Raw genomic sequence first — 22,057 nt, 5'->3', positions numbered from 1 at the left:
ATTATTATTATTATTATTATTATTATTATTATTATTATTATTATTATTATACATTTTATCATTAAGCTATTACATTTGTAATTGAGTATGTTTGCACTGCTATTTTGCTAATTTCACTAACAAATAATTCATCCATAATAATAGATCATCATTAGTTATCAGTGTGGGTCTGGCGGAGTAAAAAGTGCATTTCACTCTAAATTCCTTTAATTTGAAGTACAAAGTAGCCTAATATGATAATACTCAAGAAAAGTGAGCTATTGTACGCCACTGCTTTTTCCTCTTTCTGTCCTTATGTTTTAAAATCATACATTAATTTTTGAATGCTGGTTTCATGAAACGTGACGTGTGAATTCAGACAGAAGTCCAGTCTGAGCTGCGGCTCAGCGGACTGTGAACGCCTCACATTCATATCGCATTAATACTACACTACCCAGAGCCCCCCGCGTTGAGCCATGTTGTAGGAAATCCGCTTGCGGCGGATTATTGTAATCCGACAGAGGGTCTGGACGACACATCGGATCACGACAAAAAAGCAGAGCCCAGCGGCCTGTAACAGATGCACCTCGTCCAAGAATAAAGGGATAAAGTTGAGATATGATCTGACGCACTGCTCGCTGCTCCTGAAGGCATCATCGGCGGCGCCCGGGCCGTTTCCTGGACCAGTCGATTCATCTGACACACACTGACAGCGGCTTGGCAGCAGTGCACCGCAGCGCAGAGGAGATAGGAAAAGATTTCATTTGTTAGTTTAAGAGATCTCCCCCTTTTCCCTTCCCCCGTCAGGTTGAGCTCCAGCCCTGCTCGGCTCGGCTCGGTCGCCTGTCCGCGGAGCGAAGCGCTGCTGCTCCGAGCCGCTGCCGACACTCAGCTAGCTAGCGCGGCTAGCTCGCCCCAGCTAGCGAGCTAGCTCGGAAGGAATTGATCAAGTTTAGTTAAGAATTTATTAAATTCTCCGAGCCGCAGCCCACAAGGAGGGAGGATGTCGGCGAAAGACCAAAACAAACTCTCCACCGTTGAACGACCCATTAAAGGTATGTAACGTGTATTTCTTGAATTTTTCTTCTCGGGGGCAGGAAGTTAATGGTGGCTGCTGTCAGAGCTAGTTTGCTAAATGTGAGCGGAGCTTAACGCACCGCTGGATGTCACATCAGCCCCGTTAACAGTTAATTTCCTCGGCTTATTTACTCGAGCACGGTGCTGCTTGCGTCCCTCCCGCCTCTACACATCGAGGGAAAGACGTGGCCAGGTTATGCAAGATAATCGATCCAGTGACTGCTAATGAGCTAGCTGTTAGCTTAGCTGTCCGGAGTGCCAGATGTCAGCTATGCGTTTGACATTCAGCCGTGAACGTACACATGCAGCTCAGGTTCACCGAGCAGGAGCGCGACGCCGCGGACACCTGGCGCCTGTTCCTGCGCTGCAGCTGCTCTGTGTCACGGAGGAGGGACAGTTTAGATGGAGGCGAGGGGAGACACATTTAATGGTGGTGGATGTAAATGCAACGCTGCAGTGTAGGTAATGAATGCAGGAGTGTGTGTGTGTGTGTGTGTGTGTGTGTGTGTGTGTGCTGGCCTGAATAGAAGACTACCCCTCCCTTTCCAGCAGCTGTTTTTCCTTTTAAAAAATGACTTTTCAAAGACTAGAAACTCTCCATCAGACTCACTGCAGAGACAGTTTCTGTTCATGTGACTGAGGGTTCGTGCTTCTCTGTTGTCTTTGGTTAGAATATTTCTGCACAGCTGGTGGGACGAAACAAGATGTTTGAAGATGTCACAGCAGGTTGATCAATAATGACATTGATCTTTAGTGTTATCCTAAATGCCACACATGCACTTGCACATGCAGCTGATTCTCTCAGCACACACACACCTGACAGGTAGCTGGAGGTGGATTTGTTCAGACAGCTGTTCGTCATGTTTCTTCCTCTCGAGCTGCATGTCAGGACATCTTGACGGTGTTGCACCAAATTTTGTGACCCGTCAGATTGAGTGACCTAATTAGACTTTCCTGCTGAATTCCCTGTGCAGACGCTCCAGTCACGCTGGTGGCAGCAGTAGTTCTCAGACTGGGTCACGTTGTGGTAGATGTGCTAACAGAAGCTGTGCTGTACACGTCGGTCGGTCTGTAGACACAGACACCTCACCTGTCGACACCTGTCTCACGCTCTGTCCTCATACAGCAGAGTTACTGTGATCCTTAAGGTCGGTGGGTCCCACCCTCTCTGGGGTGGCGCCCCCCTCAGCTCTGACAGTTAACCACATCTTCATCAGCACCACCCGTCTCGTGCTGTCAGTTTTCCTTAGCAGGCAGCAGAATCGTGACGTTTTAACCGTTCATTTCCACTTTTCGGCTTGTTTGCTGAATCTGAGTGGCAGCATTACCTGTGCAGGTGTGACAGCTGCCTCACGTCGGTGGAGGTTTTTTCACACTGGCTGAGCTCTTTCACAGACTTCATGTCGCTCGTGTCGGTACACGTACGGCTGCTTTGCACCGAGGCTTTCTGCCTTTTCTGATTCAGGGACAGAAAATCAAGACCAGTCTTGCCAGCGTAGAGGGGAGGAGGGATGTGGCGTCATAGTAGAAGACAACTTCTTTGAGACCCACGCTGTCAGTCATTTCAGCTTTAGGACCCCACGGTCTGATGAATCACAGCTGTCAACATGTTGATTCTCTCAAACTGCTGTGAAGCCATCATCAAAATAACATGATAGACTCTGATTGAAAGAAATGTTTGCAGCTGAAATCACCAACCAGGTCACAGACTTTGGTTCTTCCCCCATTCAAAGAAGTAAATCTGCGGTACGTGAAATCTGATGAGACTTTCTGGACGCATGAAGGACTGAGTGTGAGGCTGCAGAAGACAAACCATCAGGTCATTAAACAGACTGTGGGGTTTACAGCTGCACAGCTTTATGCATTCATCTCTTTAACAGACTTCCTGCACCAGGACACGACTCGCAGCAGGTCGCAGCTTTTCCGTCTCTCACGGAGACACTGAGGTGTTCAGGTGAATCACAGAAAGCCAGGACGTGGAGCTCCGACCGTCCTGAGTTCAGTCCAGTGATCTGCAGCTGGATCTTGTAGTGTGACTGTGATCCCTGCAGGAGACGTGATCTGCCTGTAGCTCCATCACACAGGACGATAGATCCAGTAACCAGAAGCTGCTCTGAAAATTTTGTGATTGAATCCTTTTTAACATCATCTGACGACACCCCTGATAGAGAGAGCGTGAAGATGGATGGACGTGGGCATGGGAGACAAAGCTTTGTGTAACCGTGAAGCCTGATGCTTCAGTGAACAGTATGAAGACTGTGTCTGTGGTAACAGAGACAGACAGACAGACGGACGGACAGACGGCTGTGTCTGACTGTGGTTGAACATCTGCTGGTCAACAGCTGTGTCGTCACTGCCTTAAAGGAAACTCCTGAATGACGAGCTGCTGATCGCACACGCCTGTCTGTCTCACTCGTCATGTTGGACCTCAGTCTTCTTCACGTCATCAGAACATGTTTCTGAAATGTTTCACATAGACAAACCCGTCAAACACATTGTCCCTCAGGCCTCACGGACGCGTCTCTGCAGCGTGTCTCTTCCATTCAAAGTGTGTGAATGGCTCTAAAAGTTGGCGATGGCCGTTCAGGCTGAAACCACAAAAGTCTGCCAGCTTTGTCCTGACGTCACCACACAGACTGACTTTGTCTCAACACCTCAGCCTTCCTGAACGATGGACACGTCCTCAAGCGGACGCTGTTTTCGTCAGGTTCGTCACGCTGTGTGAGTCTGGGTGAAGTTCAGCCACGTATGATGGGCTCAGCGGGTTAGCAAGGCTTAGGAGCATAAAGCTGCAGGAGAGCGTCACATCATTAAACCTGCCTCTTAAGACTGCTCAGTCAGGAAGTCAGCTCACACACACACACACACACACACACACACACACACACACAGTATGGACCAGCTATGGTTTGGTTTACCCGTCCAGCCTCCTTCGTTCATCAGATTTGTCTAACGTGGGTCAGCAGTGGACAGAGAGGACGCCTCAGAGACTGATTAAAAGACAAATGTCTTATTTTCACCGTCTGCACCAACAACTAAAAGCTTTGCGTCATCGCCATTTCTCACCTGTTCACACTCGAGACCAGAATGTAACCTGGATCAGTCCAGCCGTTTCTATTGGCTAGTGTGTGTGATGCTTCTGCTCTGAAACACCTTAAAGTACTAAAATACTGACAATTGGAGTATTAAAGCAGTAACTTTTGATGTTTTCTTACACTAAACTGTAAAGTAGCATCACTGTGATCTGAACAGACACACACACCTCGTCCACACACCGGCACGTGTTTCAGAAGACATTTGTGTGGACAGCCGTCTTCTTTAGTCTGCATCCTGAAGCCATACCAGGTCGCACACTTTCAGCCAATCGCGTCGCTCGTCCTGAACTGGTTCACCAGCAGAGGAAACCGGCCAGGCTCGGCAGATGAGTGCGTGATTGGACGAGATGATCGAGCCGGTGATTAGGAAGCCACTGTAGGAAGTGGTATTCAAATAATGAACCGCAGCAGCTGGAGGGACGCAGAGACACTTGAGAAAAACTGCAGCAGCGCCTGTTTTTCAATCTGCTGAAATCAACTCGGGCTTCAAGCAGCGACCAGCTTTCCACCCGCCAACTAAACGCGTCCTTTCCAGCAGGTACGTCGCCCCAAAGTCTCCTGCAGCTTGTAGAAATCACAGCCTTTGAAGTCTGCGTTTAATACTGCTTTGGTCTTTGCTTGTTGCTGAACTTTGTCCCTGTTGGCCACCGTACCCCCTGAGGCCTGGAGCCAGTCAAATATAACCAAAACAAAGAGCGAATCAAACAGGCGCCTGTTTCGTGTCTGCTGTTCTGCTCTCTGGTTGGTTGACTTCAGCGGGACGATGTGGTCAGTATGAGAGCTGCTGCACACAAACACAACACGACCATCGGAGGTGATCCTAACATCATCTGAGGCGGCGTTTAAACACACAAATAAAAAAACCTGCCGCTGCAGAATCATGTGACTTTCACACTCTGGAACGAGCTTCCTGTGTTTGTACACACAGTGAAATCACACGCCGACGTCCTTTAATGAGCGTCTGACTGTTAGATATTATTGATCATACACACGTTAAAGGACTCGGATCACAAAGATCATTTATGATGAAGCGCTCCACTCTGTGAGCCTTTATGGAGAGCTAGGATGTCTGAAGCTAATGTGGGAAGCTAATGCATAACGCTAATATACAAAGCGAATGTGAGGCTAATGTCTGAAGCTAATGCATAAAGCTAGTGTCTGAAGCTAATACGTGAAGCTAATGTCTGAAGCTAAGCATGAAGATAATGTCTGAAGCTAATGTCTGAGGCTAAAGCGTGAAGCTAATGCCTGAAGCTAATGTCTGAAGCTCAGTGTGAAGCTAATGTCTGAGGCTAAGCATGGAGCTAATGTCTGAAGCTAAGCGTGAAGCTAATGTCTGAAGCTAAAGGGTGAAGCTAATGTCTGAAGCTAATGCATAAAGCTAGTGTCTGAAGCTAAGCGTGAAGATAATGTCTGAAGCTAATGTCTGAGGCTAAAGCGTGAAGCTAATGCCTGAGGCTAATGTCTGAAGGTAATGTCTGAAGCTAATGTGTGAAGCTAATGCATAAGCTAGTGTCTGAAGCTAATGCATAAAGCTAATGTATGAAGCAAATGTGAGGCTAATGTCGGAAGCTAATACGTGAAGCTAATGTCTGAAGCTAAGCGTGAAGCTAATGTCTGAAGCTTTAGCTGAAGCTAATGTGTGAAGCTAATGCATAAAGCTAGTGTCTGAAGCTAATGCATAAAGCTAATGTATGAAGCGAATGTGAGGCTAATGTCTGAAGCTAAGGGTGAAGCTAATGTGTGAAGCTAATGAATGAGACAGCAGCTGAGTTAATGTTTGCTGTTTGTCAGCTCACAGATTCAGAAGCATGCAGCACGTCGTCTCAGTGAGTCTGAGCTGTGAGATCAGCCGTCTGTAGCTCCAGCAGCTTGTTCACACACTGTTAATTATGTCAGTCAGCATTAATATTTTAACACTTTCAAAATGGCACCCGTCAGACCACACTTTGACAATGAAAACAGCTGAGCTGTAGCTCGGCGTCTTCGTCCTCTCGGCAAGGCGATTGTGTTTTCCAGGAAGTGAGACGTTTGGTATTTCCTCCAGTTTGGGCTGCCAAGCTGTGATCCTTTGTGTTCAGGTCGAGCCTCGACACGCCGCCACGCTCCGCACGAGCAACTCAGTCTGATCTGATCACACAAATGAAGCAAACACATGAAGCCTCCATGCAGCTCTGAGGCACCGCTGACAGCTGCTGACCTTCAGGTGGAAGCCAGTCTGTGGACTGTTTTCAGCTGTGTGCACGCACGTGCGAGTACACACACACACACACACACACACACACAGATGACATCACAGCAGGTCTACAATAACGAGTAAAGGTGGTGAAACATGCTCAAAACCCCAGAACATCACACCTGCTCTCAGGTAAGATGAGGGAAAGCCACTGATTCCCACAATGAAGAACAAATGATCAGCGATGTCAAACTGATCGCTGATCAGTTCTCTTTTATCTGACACATCGAGCAATCGGCTGATCGGGGCTGTTGGCTGCTGCTGTGTGTTTCTGTAACGGACCGTCAGGTTTACTTTTATCAGACTCATCGGTGTGACGGCGTGCAGTGAAGGGCTCCAGCAATCCAGCTGTTTCAATAATCAGTCACAGTTATTGATCGCGCTCAAACAGCCGCAGCTCTCTGCTTCCAGCATCTCTGCTGTCTCAATGAACTTCTGGACAGTGAGATGATGAAAATGATCGTTAGCTGCACACCAAACTGAACCAGGATCAGTTCTCTGCTGCAGAGCGAGCTTTGTGTTTGTGACACCGTGTCCTTGTTCAGAACGCCTCCTGTTCATTGGCTCATTCTGAAGACACTGTCGACAACAGAAAACAGAGCGGTGTGTGTGTGCATGCGTGCAAGCGAGCGAGCGAGCGTGCGTGCGAGGGCGTGAGTGAGTGCACTGTGTTGAAGTCAGAGTTTCACTCTTGTCTGTCTCTCTTCTGTCTGTCTCTCTGCTGTCTATCTGCCTGTCTGTCTCTGTGCGTGGTTGCAGCGGTGCCATATCCTCCTGGGACTCGCCTGTCGGTCAAAGACCTGTATGTGGACGGGAGGCCCAGCGTGGAGGTGCTGAAGGCCCACCTGGTGAAGGAGGGTCGGCTGGAGGAGGAGACGGCTCTGCGGATCATCAACGAGGGAGCCGCCATCCTCCGCCAGGAGAAATGCATGCTGGAGGTGGAGGCCCCCATCACAGGTACGACTCCTCTGTCTCATCTTATTGGGACGGATTACCATCGTTTGAAGTCCAGTAAAGTGAGACAGTGTCCTCTCTGGACCCTCAGTCGCGTCCACAGACCCACCCTGTCTCTGTCTCGGCTGCCCTCTGTGACATGTGGCGTAGCCTCGGTGTCCAGCCTCCACCCTCGTGCCCTCTGACTATTTTTAGCCCCGTCTGTCCCGTGTCTCTTGTAGTCTCTGTATTTTGGTGGACTTTGTCTGCTGTCTTCTTCTGTCTCTGCTGTTCTGTCAGACTTGTTCAACACAAACAATCAGGTTGATGCTTTTCTATATTTTTCTTTTTGTCAATAAATCTGATGAAAGAGCTGAAAATGAATTGATCCTGATTTTAATCTCTCAGACCAATCGACGAATCTACAAAGTGATTGGCAGTTTTATTGCTAATGATTGAATATTGATGATAATTGCTTGTGTTGATTGGTTTTAATCACTTGATGACCTGAAATCAGGCTGCCTCCCTCACTGACTGCAGCACCACGATGACCTTTAACACGATGCTCACTCATACCTTGTCTCTGATGTCCAGTGTGCGGAGACGTCCACGGACAGTTCTTTGACCTGATGAAGCTGTTCGAGGTGGGCGGATCCCCCAGCAGCACCCGCTACCTGTTCCTCGGAGACTACGTGGACCGAGGCTACTTCAGCATCGAGGTAGGCGCCGCCTGGAGGTCTTGTTGGTGACGTTTGGAGCGACGCGTCTTTAGATATTAGTAGGAAATGAAGGCGCTCTGTCTGCCTCTTCGTCGAGCTCCACCCTCAGACGGCGAGGGGAGGAGCGGCCGTGTGCTCTGGAGGGAGCGTTGTGTAGATATGATGGTCTGACAGGTTTATGGGCTGCTGTCGTACTTCCTGGTTTGGATCGGTGGACCTCTTTCTCCACGGCTCAGGCTGAGCCACAGAGAGCTCCATGATCCAGTTCCAGTCAGAAACAGGGTCAGGTGCGTTCTGGAGCAGCAACTGCTCCATTGAACCAGATTAATTTAGAAGCCGTTTATCTTCAGAAAGCCACGGTTTCCAGACAGATCTGAGCAGCCTCAGACCACCTGACCGCCGCATGGCTCACCTGTTACTTCAACGGGAAGCTGAGCGTAGACAGGTGATGGAGGTCAGCGCATCAGCAGTGAAGCTGGCTGGAGTCTCAGGAGGAGGTTCACAGGAGGTGAACGGGCTGAACGACTGCTGAACTGAAGGTTTGCGCCTGTGGCTGCTGCAGGATGCTGATGTTTCCACAGACCGCAGTGAATCCAGTCATGTGATGTTTCTCATGGTTCCTGCTCTCATGGACTCACTCATCGCTCTCTGTCGCCACAAACAGGACCACACCTGGTCGGACACGTGAGCGTCCCAGTAACACCGCGGCAGCTGAACTCGTCACCTTTTCCTCTGACACGTCTCACAGTTTTCACCACGAAAGACAAACTGAATCCTTGTTGAGTCAGAAAAGCTCTGGACTCTTCTTCTGTGGCTGTGTTTGTGACCTGTTACCGTCTTTGTCTTCAGGAAGACACTGAAGCTGAGCAACTCCCCCGACTGCCTTCAGTCTGTCTTCGTCTCAGTCCTGTGTCACAGGGCCTTTTTATGCTTTCCTCTCACCTCAGTCAGACAGCTGAAACTGTGCAGGTGCTGGTAGCAGCTAGCTGCTAGCTGCATACAGCCTGTTGTTGGTCATGGTGAGGCGTTGAGCTCAGTTTTAGACTGAAGCTGCGACTGCTGCTTTAAATAAACCTGTAATCTGCCTGAAACATCAGTGTTTCTCACAGTCTGCCCTGCTGCTGTTTGTAACCACACACACACACACACACACACACACACACACACACACACACACACTGTGCTCATTGTGTGCTGCTGGTGTCCTGATAAGACACCACAACACAAGAACAAACCGTCTGTAATTTCTCGTCTCCTCATTTTGTCAATGAAAACAAAGATTCTGTTCAGTTCTTATTTTTTGGACGCAGAGGAGAGACAGAGGACGGACATCAGAGAATCAGGAAGTGTTTTCATGTCTCGCTCTTGAATCATCGTCAGCAGACAGATTTAAAGTCTAAAGTTAAAGTAAACTTTAACAGAGTTTCCCTCAAACAGGCCAGTCAGTGGAGACAGAAACCTGCTGATAGAGTGAATTTGCAGCATTTGAATGAAGCGTTGATGTGAGGCCTGACTGTGCCCTCCATGTGCCCCCCCCCTCAGTGTGTACTGTACCTGTGGGCTCTGAAGATCAACCACCCCAACACGCTGTTCCTCCTCAGAGGAAACCACGAGTGCCGGCACCTCACAGAGTACTTCACCTTCAAACAGGAGTGTAAGTCTGCGGCGTGTCTGTCCTCCATGCAGCTCTGAGTGTCACTTTAAAACGTCCAGGTGTCTCACCTGTGCGTGTGTGTGTGTGTCCTGCAGGTAAAATCAAGTACTCAGAGCGCGTATACGATGCCTGTATGGATGCGTTCGACTGCCTGCCTCTGGCTGCTCTCCTCAACCAGCAGTTCCTGTGTGTGCACGGAGGCCTGAGCCCTGAAGTCACCTGTCTGGACGACATACGAAAGGTAAGCAGGGACAACATCTGCAGAAAGGCCAGAGGTGTTGGTTGAGCCGCTGAGCTAACGTTAGCTAATGTTAGCTCCTCAGACTGAGTCCTGAGCTGACTCTGATGCTTCAGGTGGTGATGATTCTGACAGCTGGCCGTCTGGGATTTAGACTGCACGTCAGCTGAGCTACATGCTACATGCTAAATGCTAACTGTCAGCTGACGGGATGCTTCACCCACATCACTAATGTGTGTCTGTGTGTGTGTCTGTGTGTGTGTCTGTGTGCGTGTGTGCGTGCGTGCGTGTGTGTGTGTGTGTGCATGTCTGTGTGTGTGTGTGTGTGTGTGTGTGTGCGTGCATGCATGTCTGTGTGTGTGTGTGTGCGTGCATGTCTGTGTGTGTGTGTGTGTGTGCGTGCGTGCGTGCGTCTGTCTGTGTGTGTGCGTGTGTGTGTGTATCTGTGTGTGTGTGTGTGTGTATCTGTCTGCGTGTGTATCTGTGTCTGTGTGTGCGTGCGTGCGTGCGTCTGTCTGTCTGTGTGTGTGCGTGTGTGTGTATCTGTGTGTGTGTGTGTGTATCTGTGTCTGCGTGTGTATCTGTGTCTGCGTGTGTGTGTGTGTGTATCTGTGTCTGCGTGTGTATCTGTGTCTGCGTGTGTATCTGTGTCTGTGTGTGTGTCTGTGTGTCTGTGTGTGTGTCTGTGTGCGTGCGTGTGTGCGTGTGTGCGTGTGTGTGTGTGTGTGCATGTCTGTGTGTGTGTGTGTGTGTGTGTGTGTGTGCGTGCATGCATGTCTGTGTGTGTGTGTGTGTGTGCGTGCGTGCGTGCGTCTGTCTGTGTGTGTGCGTGTGTGTGTGTATCTGTGTGTGTGTGTGTGTGCGTGCGTGCGTGCGTCTGTCTGTGTGTGTGCGTGTGTGTGTGTATCTGTGTGTGTGTGTGTGTATCTGTGTCTGCGTGTGTATCTGTGTCTGCGTGTGTGTGTGTGTGTATCTGTGTCTGCGTGTGTATCTGTGTCTGCGTGTGTGTGTGTGTGTGCATGTCTGTGTGTGTGTGTGTGTGTGTGTGTGTGTGTGCGTGCATGCATGTCTGTGTGTGTGTGTGTGTGTGCGTGCGTGCGTGCGTCTGTCTGTGTGTGTGCGTGTGTGTGTGTATCTGTGTGTGTGTGTGTGTATCTGTGTCTGCGTGTGTATCTGTCTGCGTGTGTATCTGTGTCTGTGTGTGCGTGCGTGCGTCTGTCTGTCTGTCTGTGTGTGTGCGTGTGTGTGTGTATCTGTGTGTGTGTGTGTGTATCTGTGTCTGCGTGTGTATCTGTGTCTGCGTGTGTGTGTGTGTGTGTGTGTATCTGTGTCTGCGTGTGTATCTGTGTCTGTGTGTGTGTCTGTGTGTCTGTGTGTTTGCGTGTGTGCGTGCAGCTGGACCGGTTTAAGGAGCCCCCGGCGTTCGGGCCCATGTGCGACCTGCTGTGGTCGGACCCGGGGGAGGACTACGGCTCAGAGAAGACCCAGGAACACTTCTGCCACAACAGCGTGAGAGGCTGCTCGTACTTCTACAGGTACGACCTGAACGAGAGCTGCTGAAATGTTTCCACAGGGAAAAAAGACAAAAAGCAGCTTGTTCTGTTAATCTGAGCTGATTAAAGCTTTCACAAACAATGGCTTATCTCTGGATAAGTGAGCGCCGGCTAAATCCGCCGTCAGACAGACACTGAAAATAAATATTAGCGTTCTCTGCTCTGTCTTCATTTTTGTACTGAATGTGCAGTGTTGACTCCACACGGAGGTCAGAGTGAGGGGAAAGCAGCTGCTGCTCAAATCCTCTTTCATCCCGAGTTGGTTTGTTTTAGACGTTAAGTGATTCATCAGGAAGCGACGCCACATCTGTCCCTCTGACTGAGCTGTTAGTGTCACTCTCGCTTTCATTCATCCTGCTGCGAGTCGGCAGAACGGAGCTCAATCTTCAGGCGCGCCAGTTAGTTTCCAGGTTTCAGGACCAAACTATGCCCCCCCCAGACCTGCACCTGGGTCCACTGATGATCTGACAGTTCAACATGTCTGAATAAACATTTAGGTTAGCGTCGTGTTTACGATCTGAACCAGTTTGGACCTGAAACGTGTCTGTGAAAGGACTCCAGAGGTCAGATTCATTCAGCAGGCTCAGGACAGCGTTCAGCGTTCAGCGCTCGCCTCGTTAATGTTGCTCTAATTAATGACGCATCTGTAACACACAAAGAAGATAACGTCCTTTGATAAAGCAGACGTCTGGTCTGGTTCACACCCTGAAGAAAAACCAAACCACAGCCATCATCAGGTTCATGTTTTCTGCTTAAACTCCTGACACACAAACGTCTGAAGGGAGTCAAAGTTTGCTCTTCAGTCTGCGTCGAGCTGCAGATCTGAAGCCGTGTGTGATGTCGACCTGTGATCACGCCTGCTGTGTGTGAAAGCCTCCGCCCGGACTGCTCGCTGATTCACCTCTCAAACATCTGAGCCGAGCCGTGGAGGACAGCCGCTGTGATGAACTGGCATGTTGTCCTGGTGTTAGTCCTCATAATAACTCCCTGTGCTCTGCTTCCAGTTACCCAGCAGTGTGTGACTTCCTGATGAACAATAACCTGTTGTCCGTAATACGAGCACATGAAGCCCAGGATGCAGGGTGAGGCCGCACACACACCTTCTGTCTTCACTTCCTGTCACATTCTCTGACTGTCACACTGTGTGTTTATAGCTCTAAATGCTCTCTGCCGTCATATCTGTGACATCATGCTCTCTGTTCTATGTTATTGTATCTGTGGGTTGATGCTCAGACTCGTCCATGATGGACGTCCCTGCAGGCTCAAACTGTCCACACTGTGCATGTCATCAGCAGAGACGATGAAGACAAATATTCATCAATAAAACCTCATCTTCACCTGAACTCTTCATCTTTATCTGAACTCTTCATCTTTACCTGAACTCTTCATCTTTATCTGAACTCTTCATCTTTACCTGAACTCTTCATCTTTACCTGAACTCTTCATCTTTACCTGAGCTCTTCATCTTTACCTGAACTCTTCATCTTTACCTGAACTCTTCATCTTTTACCTGAGCTCTTCATCTTTACCTGAGCTCTTCATCTTTTATCTGAACTCTTCATCTTTACCTGAACTCTTCATCTTCACCTGAACTCTTTATCTTCACCTGAACTCTTCATCTTTTATCTGAACTCTTCATCTTTACCTGAACTCTTCATCTTTTATCCGAACTCTTCATCTTTATCTGAACTCTTCATCTTTACCTGAACTCTTCATCTTTATCTGAACTCTTCATCTTTACCTGAACTCTTCATCTTTACCTGAACTCTTCATCTTTTACCTGAACTCTTCATCTTTACCTGAGCTCTTCATCTTTTATCTGAACTCTTCATCTTTACCTGAACTCTTCATCTTTACCTGAACTCTTCATCTTCACCTGAACTCTTCATCTTTACCTGAACTCTTCATCTTTACCTGAACTCTTCATCTTTTACCTGAACTCTTCATCTTTACCTGAGCTCTTCATCTTTTATCTGAACTCTTCATCTTTACCTGAACTCTTCATCTTCACCTGAACTCTTCATCTTTTATCTGAACTCTTCATCTTTACCTGAACTCTTCATCTTTTATCTGAACTCTTCATCTTTACCTGAACTCTTCATCTTTTATCTGAACTCTTCATCTTCACCTGAACTCTTCATCTTTTCTGCCCGTCAGGTATCGAATGTACAGGAAAAGTCAGACGACAGGCTTCCCGTCTCTAATCACCATCTTCTCTGCTCCGAACTACCTGGACGTGTACAATAACAAAGGTAAGAGAAGTGAAGGACGGAAACCATGGCAACAGGCTGGAAACCTTGAAGCCCTGGCAACAGGAGGCAGGAAGTGCATCGTGAAGGAGATGTTAATGTGTGTGTGTGTGTGTGTGTGTGTGTGTGTGTGTGTGTGTGTGTGTGTGTGTGTGTGTGTGTGGTGCTTTGTTCTCAGCTGCGGTGCTGAAATATGAGAATAATGTGATGAACATCCGGCAGTTTAACTGCTCCCCTCACCCCTATTGGCTGCCCAACTTCATGGACGTGTTCACCTGGTCTCTGCCCTTCGTCGGAGAGAAAGGTGAGCCTGCTGTCCTGCTGTGCTCACCTGTGTCACCTGTGGCTCCGAGAGCTGCTGTTTGAGTCACGGCCATTTCAGGAAAGTCAGAGTTGTTTCTGCCAAAACATCGGCCCAGCAGATCCAGTGGAACCAGTAACATGTTGGACATACAGACAAATGCCAGTAAGGTAGAGGTCATCTCAAACTGGAAGTATATGTAAATCCTCTCATAGTGGCCCCATCTTGTGTTTACCTCAGTGGAGAGAGAGCCAGGCCTGTATTTGGATCAGGCTTGTATGAATAAGTTAAGCTGTGTGTTTTTCACTCAGACTCTGTCAGCGACGGCTTTCACCTGTTCTCACTGAGACTCTGAATTTCCTGTTGCTGCTTCACAATAAAAGCCTTCAAAAGTGGTTTGTCACTGGAAACGAGTAGCAGTGACAAAACTCTAGAGCTCAACAGTTAATTAACCGATTCACGCTCTGCTTCAGGTTTTCTTTTGGTCTAAACAGTAAATCGAGTCTTTGAAGGTTTTTGTCGGTCGAGTGAAAACAAGCGAAGTGAAGCAGAGAATGTTTTTTCACAGCTCACTGAGTAACCAGCTGATCAGTCCATCAGGAAAATAATCTGCAGGTTAATCAGTGCTGATGAGAATCATCTCAGTCTTATCGGATCAGACCAGCACATGAGCTTCTGTGTGTGTGTGTGTGTGTGTGTGTGTGTGTGTGTGTGTGTGTGTGTGTGTGTTCACACAGTGACGGAGATGCTGGTGAACGTGTTGAACATCTGCTCTGACGACGAGCTGATGTCAGAAGGCGACGACACGTGTGAAGGTAAGAGGAAGCGTCACTTTCCTCTGGTTGTTGAGCCGCACAGACGTGAAGCCTGCAGTCTTCATGCTGGTCCGTCCCTCAATACTGTCTGACTTCCTGTCTCTCAGCTCCAAGCTGATTGGTTCCTGCTGAAGTCAGAAATCTTTAAAAACTCCTCACAAATGTTTAGTTTGAGGTGTAAAAAGGTTCCTTAATCTCCTCAAACAGCTGCTCGCTGTAGTTTCTATCAGACGAACAGGAGGACATAGAGCATCTGTTGGGACTATTTTCAGCAGCGGATGAATCCACGTTAGCTGCTGCAGACGGATCAATGGAGGACACAGACAGATAGAGAAAGATTATTGATGAAGATTTTCAGATGTGTAAAGTGAAGCTCACAGAACTTCGATCGTTCAGCGCTTCTCTTCTTTGACTCCTTTGATTTTGTCCTTCAGGTGGAGCTCCGGCTGTCAGGAAGGAGGTGATCAGAAATAAGATCCGGGCGATCGGAAAGATGGCTCGCGTCTTCTCTGTGCTCAGGTGGGTTTCATCTCTCTGACCGCTGAAGGTTTTCAGAGAGGCTGAATCATCCTGAGCTGTCTGAGAGTGTCCTCTGTTCATCTTTCTGCTGATTGTGGACTCAAAGCGTCTCTTGCGGCTGTGAAAGACAGATTCACCTCATTTAGGAAAATTTGAGGACTTTGAGGAGCAGACTGCTGAGGAGTTACTCTGCAGGTCTTTACTTTTCCCGTCTTGCTCCACTTTAGTTTCAGGCTAATGACTTCCTGCTTGATTTGCACGTGTCCTCCTTTAATCCTGTGGAAGTGTGTCACAATCATTTGTCCTTTAATGACGAACGGTCTCGTTCAGAAAATGTCTCCAAGTTATTTGAAGGCCCAGAAAAGCGTCGCAGGCGTGTTTCTCGTGCAGCTCTTCCTCTTTACTTCACCTCCGCTCAGTTTAGCATCAGTCACATTCGGTGATGGAGGAAGTTCTCAGACCTGCGTTCACAATCTTACCAGAAGTAAAAGTACGCTTTATGCAGTACAGACTGGTATCTGTTATATCACTGGATTATGATTATCGATATATTGATCACTTTAATGCTGCAGCTGTTGAAGGTGGAGCTCATGTTAACCTGCTGAGTCTTAATCTGTATCAATGAAGTAAAAAGAACAATATTCCCCTCTGAGATGTAGTTCAGTAGAAGTATGACGTGGCAGAAAATGGAAATACACAAGCAAAGTGGATTAAATGCAGCAGTCTGAGGAGTGAGCCCTGAGGGACGCCCAATCAGGTCTGAGCTTCAGGCGGAAACACAGACTCTGAAAGATGATAAGAAATCAGTTTGATCAGCTGATCTCAAGTCATTGATTGTTCTGACTCTGTGTGTGTGTGTGTGTGTGTGTGTGTGTGTGTGTCTCTGCAGAGAGGAGAATGAGAGTGTGTTGCAGCTGAAGGGGCTGACCCCAACAGGAACGCTGCCTCTGGGAGTTTTGTCCGGAGGTCGACGAACTCTGCAAAGCGGTGAGCGTCACGGCAGCCGAGCATCCCACCAAACACTAACTGAGAGTCCAGCTAACACTAACACCCTGTGCCTGCACTCACACTGAGACTAACCTCAGACGCACACGCACACACAGACACACGCACATACACACAGACACACACACACGCACACACACGCACACACACGCACACACTCGCACACACACGCACACGCACACACGCACAGACACACGCACACACACACAGACACACACACGCACACACATATGCACACACACGCACACACACGCACACGCGCACACAGACACACACGCGCACACACGCACACACACACATACACACAGACACACGCGCACACACACACAGACACACGCGCACACACACGCACACACACACAGACACACACGCACACACACACATACAGACACACATGCACACACACACGCGCACGCACAGACACACACGCACGCACACGCACGCACACACACGCGCACACACGCACGCACACACACGCGCACACGCACACGCGCACACACACACGCACACACACAGGGAAATGTCAAGGGTGTCCTGTCCTCCTCTAAAGGAGCGTTCTGTTCAAACAGCTTCATGCTGCCCTTTAAAGACCAACAGCTGCTTCAGTCTGAACAGCAAACACGCTGTCATGTTCTTCTGTTCAGCTCGTTAATGTCGCAAAACAAACTTTGACTGATTTTAGTTCATTTTGTCTCATCTGCTCGTGTTTGTTCCGATAGAAATTTGAGGAATTAATTAATTAATGCATTTAAAGGCGGTTTAACACCAGATCTAAAGAGGAGAACCTCTTTCAATTTAAAGCTTCTTTCAATTCAATATTCCTCTATTTGTCCCACGAGGGGAAATTCCAGAAAACGGGAAACGAACCCGGGCCTCCCGCGTGGCAGGCGAGAATTCTACCACTGAACCACCAATGCTCACGAAAAAATGCTGACATAGCAGAGGATAGTTCTTTAAAGGGTCCCCCGTCTTTATGCTAAGCTAGGCTAACCACGTCCATCTGAACAGTGTTTCCTGTGGCTCATGTTGGACCAAGTCTTCAGTCTTTGGTCTTTTCAGGGCAGCATGGTGAGACACAGCAGACACGATGTCCATCAAAGCCTGATTGTTCCTGTCATTGTTCTGATTATTGACTGATCGATGTGATTGAACAGCCCTCTCTTTTAATAATCATGTAGCTCTGCTCTAACCTGTCTCTGTGGTCACTACCATTTTGGATGGGGGGGTGTATGATGATTGGCTCCATGTTAACAGGACTGACTGATTGCAGTGATAACGTGACTGACTGAATGCATTGACATATAACGTTCCCACTCTCTCTCCATTGGTTTTGGGCATGGCACTTCTACTCACGCTTACACAGCCACCGTAGAGGCAGAAGAGGCACGAGGTATGCATTCATCTCCGTCCGTCCGTCCGTCCGTCTCTCTGTCTGTCTGTCTGTCTGTCTGTCTGTTTCCTCTCATCTGTGTCATGGGTTTAACTGTGATGATGATCCTGATGCTTCTCTGTTCAGACTGAAGAGCTTCTTCATCCTGAATCCTGCTGCTGCACACAAAATGGGAAAGTTAGTTGTTAAATGTCAGTGATGTTTATTTCCGCCGTCGGCTGAAGGAGGCGTCACGCAGCTCAGGAAGCTAATGTTGCGTCTGTACGCCCACGTTAGCATCGTTAGCATTTCCAAGCAGCGTATGAACATTTGATCGATGCTTTTATAACAGACTGTGATGTAGCTGTAAGCAGATGTTCATCACCTCATCGTGCAGTGGAGGCTGAGCAAGCTAAAGCTAAAGCTAAAGCCGAAGCAGCTAATGTTCAGTTGTTAGAGACGTGTTGATTCGACTGACAGGTGTTTCTGTTATTTTGTCCACCCCGTTAGCATCAGTGACACTAGGCTAAATAACAGAAAATAATGAGTGAAATGTCCCCTTAATGAAAGTCTGTCTCTTTGTCTTCATGCTGTCCTGGTCCTGGTTTGAAGTAAGTGTTTCTTCCTGGTCCAACCAGTGCTCCCAGTCCACTTCATGTCCCCTTAGTGACTGTGTGCAGGAATGACTGCGTGTTGATAAAACTTAATGGAAATGAAGCAGCGAATGAATTTCATGCAGTGCAGTGATGATTGACAACTCATGATATTAAGACAGCAAATGTTCACTTTCACTCTCTTCACTTTCAGACTTCAGTCTCACTCTCTTCAGTCTCACTCTCTTCACCTTCACTCTCTTCAGTCTCACTCTCTTCAGTCTCACTCTTCACTTTCAGACTTCAGTCTCACTTTCTTCAGTCTCACTCTCTTCACTTTCAGACTTCAGTCTCACTCTCTTCAGTCTCACTCTCTTCACCTTCACTCTCTTTAGTCTCACTCTCTTCAGTCTCACTCTCTTCACTTTCAGACTTCAGTCTCGCTCTCCTCAGTCTCACTCTCTTCAGTCTCACTCTCTTCACCTTCACTCTCTTTAGTCTCACTCTCTTCAGTCTCACTCTCTTCACCTTCACTCTCTTCAGTCTCACTCTCTTCAGTCTCACTCTCTTCACTTTCAGACTTCAGTCTCACTCTCTTCAGTCTCACTCTCTTCACTTTCAGACTTCAGTCTCACTCTCTTCACCTTCACTCTCTTCAGTCTCACTCTCTTCACTTTCACTCTCTTCAGTCTCACTCTCTTCAGTCTCACTCTCTTCACTTTCACTCTCTTCACCTTCACTCTCTTCAGTCTCACTCTCTTCAGTCTCACTCTCTTCACTTTCACTCTCTTCACTTTCACTCTCTTCAGTCTCACTCTCTTCACTTTCACTCTCTTCACCTTCACTCTCTTCACCTTCACTCTCTTCAGTCTCACTCTCTTCAGTCTCACTCTTCAGTCTCACTCTCTTCACTTTCACTCTCTTCACCTTCACTCTCTTCAGTCTCACTCTCTTCACTTTCACTCTCTTCAGTCTCACTCTTCAGTCTCACTCTCTTCACCTTCACTCTCTTCAGTCTCACTCTCTTCAGTCTCACTCTTCAGTCTCACTCTCTTCACTTTCACTCTCTTCACCTTCACTCTCTTCAGTCTCACTCTCTTCAGTCTCACTCTTCACTTTCACTCTCTTCACCTTCACTCTCTTCAGTCTCACTCTCTTCACTTTCACTCTCTTCACCTTCACTCTCTTCAGTCTCACTCTCTTCACTTTCACTCTCTTCAGTCTCACTCTCTTCAGTCTCACTCTTCAGTCTCACTCTCTTCATTCTCACTCTCTTCACTTTCACTCTCTTCACCTTCACTCTCTTCAGTCTCACTCTCTTCAGTCTCACTCTTCAGTCTCACTCTCTTCACTTTCACTCTCTTCACCTTCACTCTCTTCAGTCTCACTCTCTTCACCTTCACTCTCTTCAGTCTCACTCTCTTCACTTTCACTCTCTTCAGTCTCACTCTCTTCACTTTCACTCTCTTCACCTTCACTCTCTTCAGTCTCACTCTCTTCACCTTCACTCTCTTCAGTCTCACTCTCTTCACTTTCACTCTCTTCAGTCTCACTCTCTTCAGTCTCACTCTTCAGTCTCACTCTCTTCACTTTCACTCTCTTCAGTCTCACTCTCTTCAGTCTCACTCTCTTCACTTTCATTCTCTTCACCTTCACTCTCTTCAGTCTCACTCTCTTCAGTCTCACTCTCTTCACCTTCACTCTCTTCAGTCTCACTCTCTTCACCTTCACTCGCTTCAGTCTCACTCTCTTCACTTTCACTCTCTTCAGTCTCACTCTCTTCAGTCTCACTCTTCAGTCTCACTCTCTTCACTTTCACTCTCTTCACCTTCACTCTCTTCAGTCTCACTCTCTTCAGTCTCACTCTTCAGTCTCACTCTCTTCACTTTCACTCTCTTCAGTCTCACTCTCTTCAGTCTCACTCTCTTCACCTTCACTCTCTTCACCTTCACTCTCTTTAGTCTCACTCTCTTCACTTTCACTCTCTTCAGTCTCACTCTTCACTTTCACTCTCTTCACTTTCAGTCTGACATGGTTCTCCTCTGACTCGTCTTTTTCTGTCCCTGCAGCCATTCAAGGCTTCAACCCGCAGCACAAGATCCAGAGCTTCGAGGAGGCTCGAGGTCTGGACCGCATCAATGAGAGGATGCCCCCCCGCCGCGACAGCAAGCAGCAGGAGGCCGCCCCCTCCCTCAACAACCTGCCGGCCAGCACCGGACCTCCGGACAAGAACGGCACCAACGCACAGGCCTAAAACCTCCCCCCTCCCTCCCCTCGTCACTCCTCCCTCCTTCTGTCCTCCACCCCCCCGTCCGTCCTCCCTCCCTGCCTCCCCCCCTCCCCGTCTTCTCCCCTTTCAGAGCAGGAGAAGAGGCAGTTCAGTCGGAGCGACTCACCGCGCTTAATTTATTTTATCATCTATTAAATATCATAGTTTAAGACTGAACAGGATCTCAACGTGAGGAGGCGGCATGCAGGACGGCGCCTTTCTGTCAGCGTTTGCTTTGTGTGGAGGGAGGAAGTGACGCTGTGTTCGTGCCCGCACACACACACACACACACACACACACAGAATGAGCATCAAATCCATCCTTTCTTATGCCAATGATAGTGTGACTGAGCTCTGAGGAGTGAGTATTGACATTTATATTATATATGTATATTTTAATTGTTCCCTCTTTTCAATGTGATGTTTTTTTTGTTTTTTTTTACCACATAGATGTAGGCTTCGTGGGGGGGGGGATCAAAGATTTTCCTGTGTTTGAGGCTTCGGCCATCGTTTCCATCACGTTAACGAAGACCCTGTTCTGTCGATAAATGTGATTGGTCGACAGACACAAGCAGTCAGACGATCAGAAACCCTTAACAGGAAGTGGTTACTGATAGAAATGATGGAGAAATTACAAAATAAGAGCCTGAAATCTCCATCATTAAGATGTAAAGAGACGCAGGCGGAGGTATGTTCAGGTGTGTTGACAGCAGTGATGGTGGGGGGGGTGATTTAACTCTTTTTTTTTTATTTTTGGGGAGGTGGGTGGGTAGAGTACGTAGGGCTTTGGGGGAGCGAGGCCTCGTTTCTGGCTTGTGTTCGGCCTCAGAACATATCTCACAGAATGTACAGAGTTTAAAACAGAAACCCAGATTTTTTCTTTACGGCTCAATTTGAAGAAGAACTTTTTGTCGAGTACATGTACTGCGAGGCCTCTCATTTATGTAGATGTTTCACTCCATTCAAATAAAAAAGAGAAAAGTTTGGCTGCCTGCGTGTCTGTTGAATGCCGCTTTCAGAGCTCAAGGACGCCGTCTCTCCGTTTGGCTGCCAATCAGAAGCCGGCGTGGGAGGTGTTGCTTTGTGCGGCCTCATCCAGCGAGGAGACGAGCGCCGTTGAAGCGTCTCCAGCTCCTCGCTGTTCTGTGTGGGCCACATGTTTCTTAGCAACACAAGCCCTGAACATTATTACCTGCAGTTCGCCGCAGATGAACGAGCAGACAGAAAAGGTTTGACGAGCTTAGAAATGTGAGCGTGGAGGCGTCCGAACACAATCACACGACTGGAATCTGCCTCCATGAGAGGTGTGAAAGAACCACGACAGCACGGAGGTGTGAAACTCTAGTAACAAGCCGAGTGGAGGTGTTCAAATCAAAGAGATGGACCAAGACGAGAGACGAGCCGTAACGGGTTCGTTAAATCTACACAGCTGCACATTTAATAAGGTTACATGA

General features: G+C 48.1%; 1 protein-coding gene across 2 annotated transcripts; it reads left to right on the top strand.

The window, feature by feature from the left end:
* The first annotated feature begins 450 nt into the window (after positions 1–450).
* Positions 451–21,587, top strand: ppp3ccb (protein phosphatase 3, catalytic subunit, gamma isozyme, b). 2 transcript variants are annotated; one of them, XM_076758602.1, is made up of 14 exons: positions 451–1,034; positions 7,147–7,344; positions 7,915–8,039; positions 9,582–9,693; positions 9,789–9,934; positions 11,327–11,466; positions 12,489–12,566; positions 13,642–13,736; positions 13,912–14,037; positions 14,772–14,849; positions 15,284–15,368; positions 16,258–16,355; positions 17,737–17,763; positions 20,414–21,587. In XM_076758602.1, exons 1-14 carry the CDS (start codon positions 983–985, stop codon positions 20,587–20,589), a joined length of 1,536 nt encoding a protein of 511 aa, XP_076614717.1. In that variant the 5' UTR covers positions 451–982; the 3' UTR covers positions 20,590–21,587. The 2 variants fall into 2 exon arrangements, with proteins under 2 accessions (XP_076614717.1, XP_076614716.1); XM_076758601.1 differs by having other exon boundaries at positions 20,405–21,587.
* Positions 21,588–22,057: the final 470 nt, after the last annotated feature.

This window comes from Chaetodon auriga, chromosome 19, assembly GCF_051107435.1.
Source record: "Chaetodon auriga isolate fChaAug3 chromosome 19, fChaAug3.hap1, whole genome shotgun sequence".
In the NCBI taxonomy this organism is placed as follows: domain Eukaryota; kingdom Metazoa; phylum Chordata; class Actinopteri; order Chaetodontiformes; family Chaetodontidae; genus Chaetodon; species Chaetodon auriga.
This window is presented reverse-complemented; position numbering and strand designations above follow the sequence as displayed.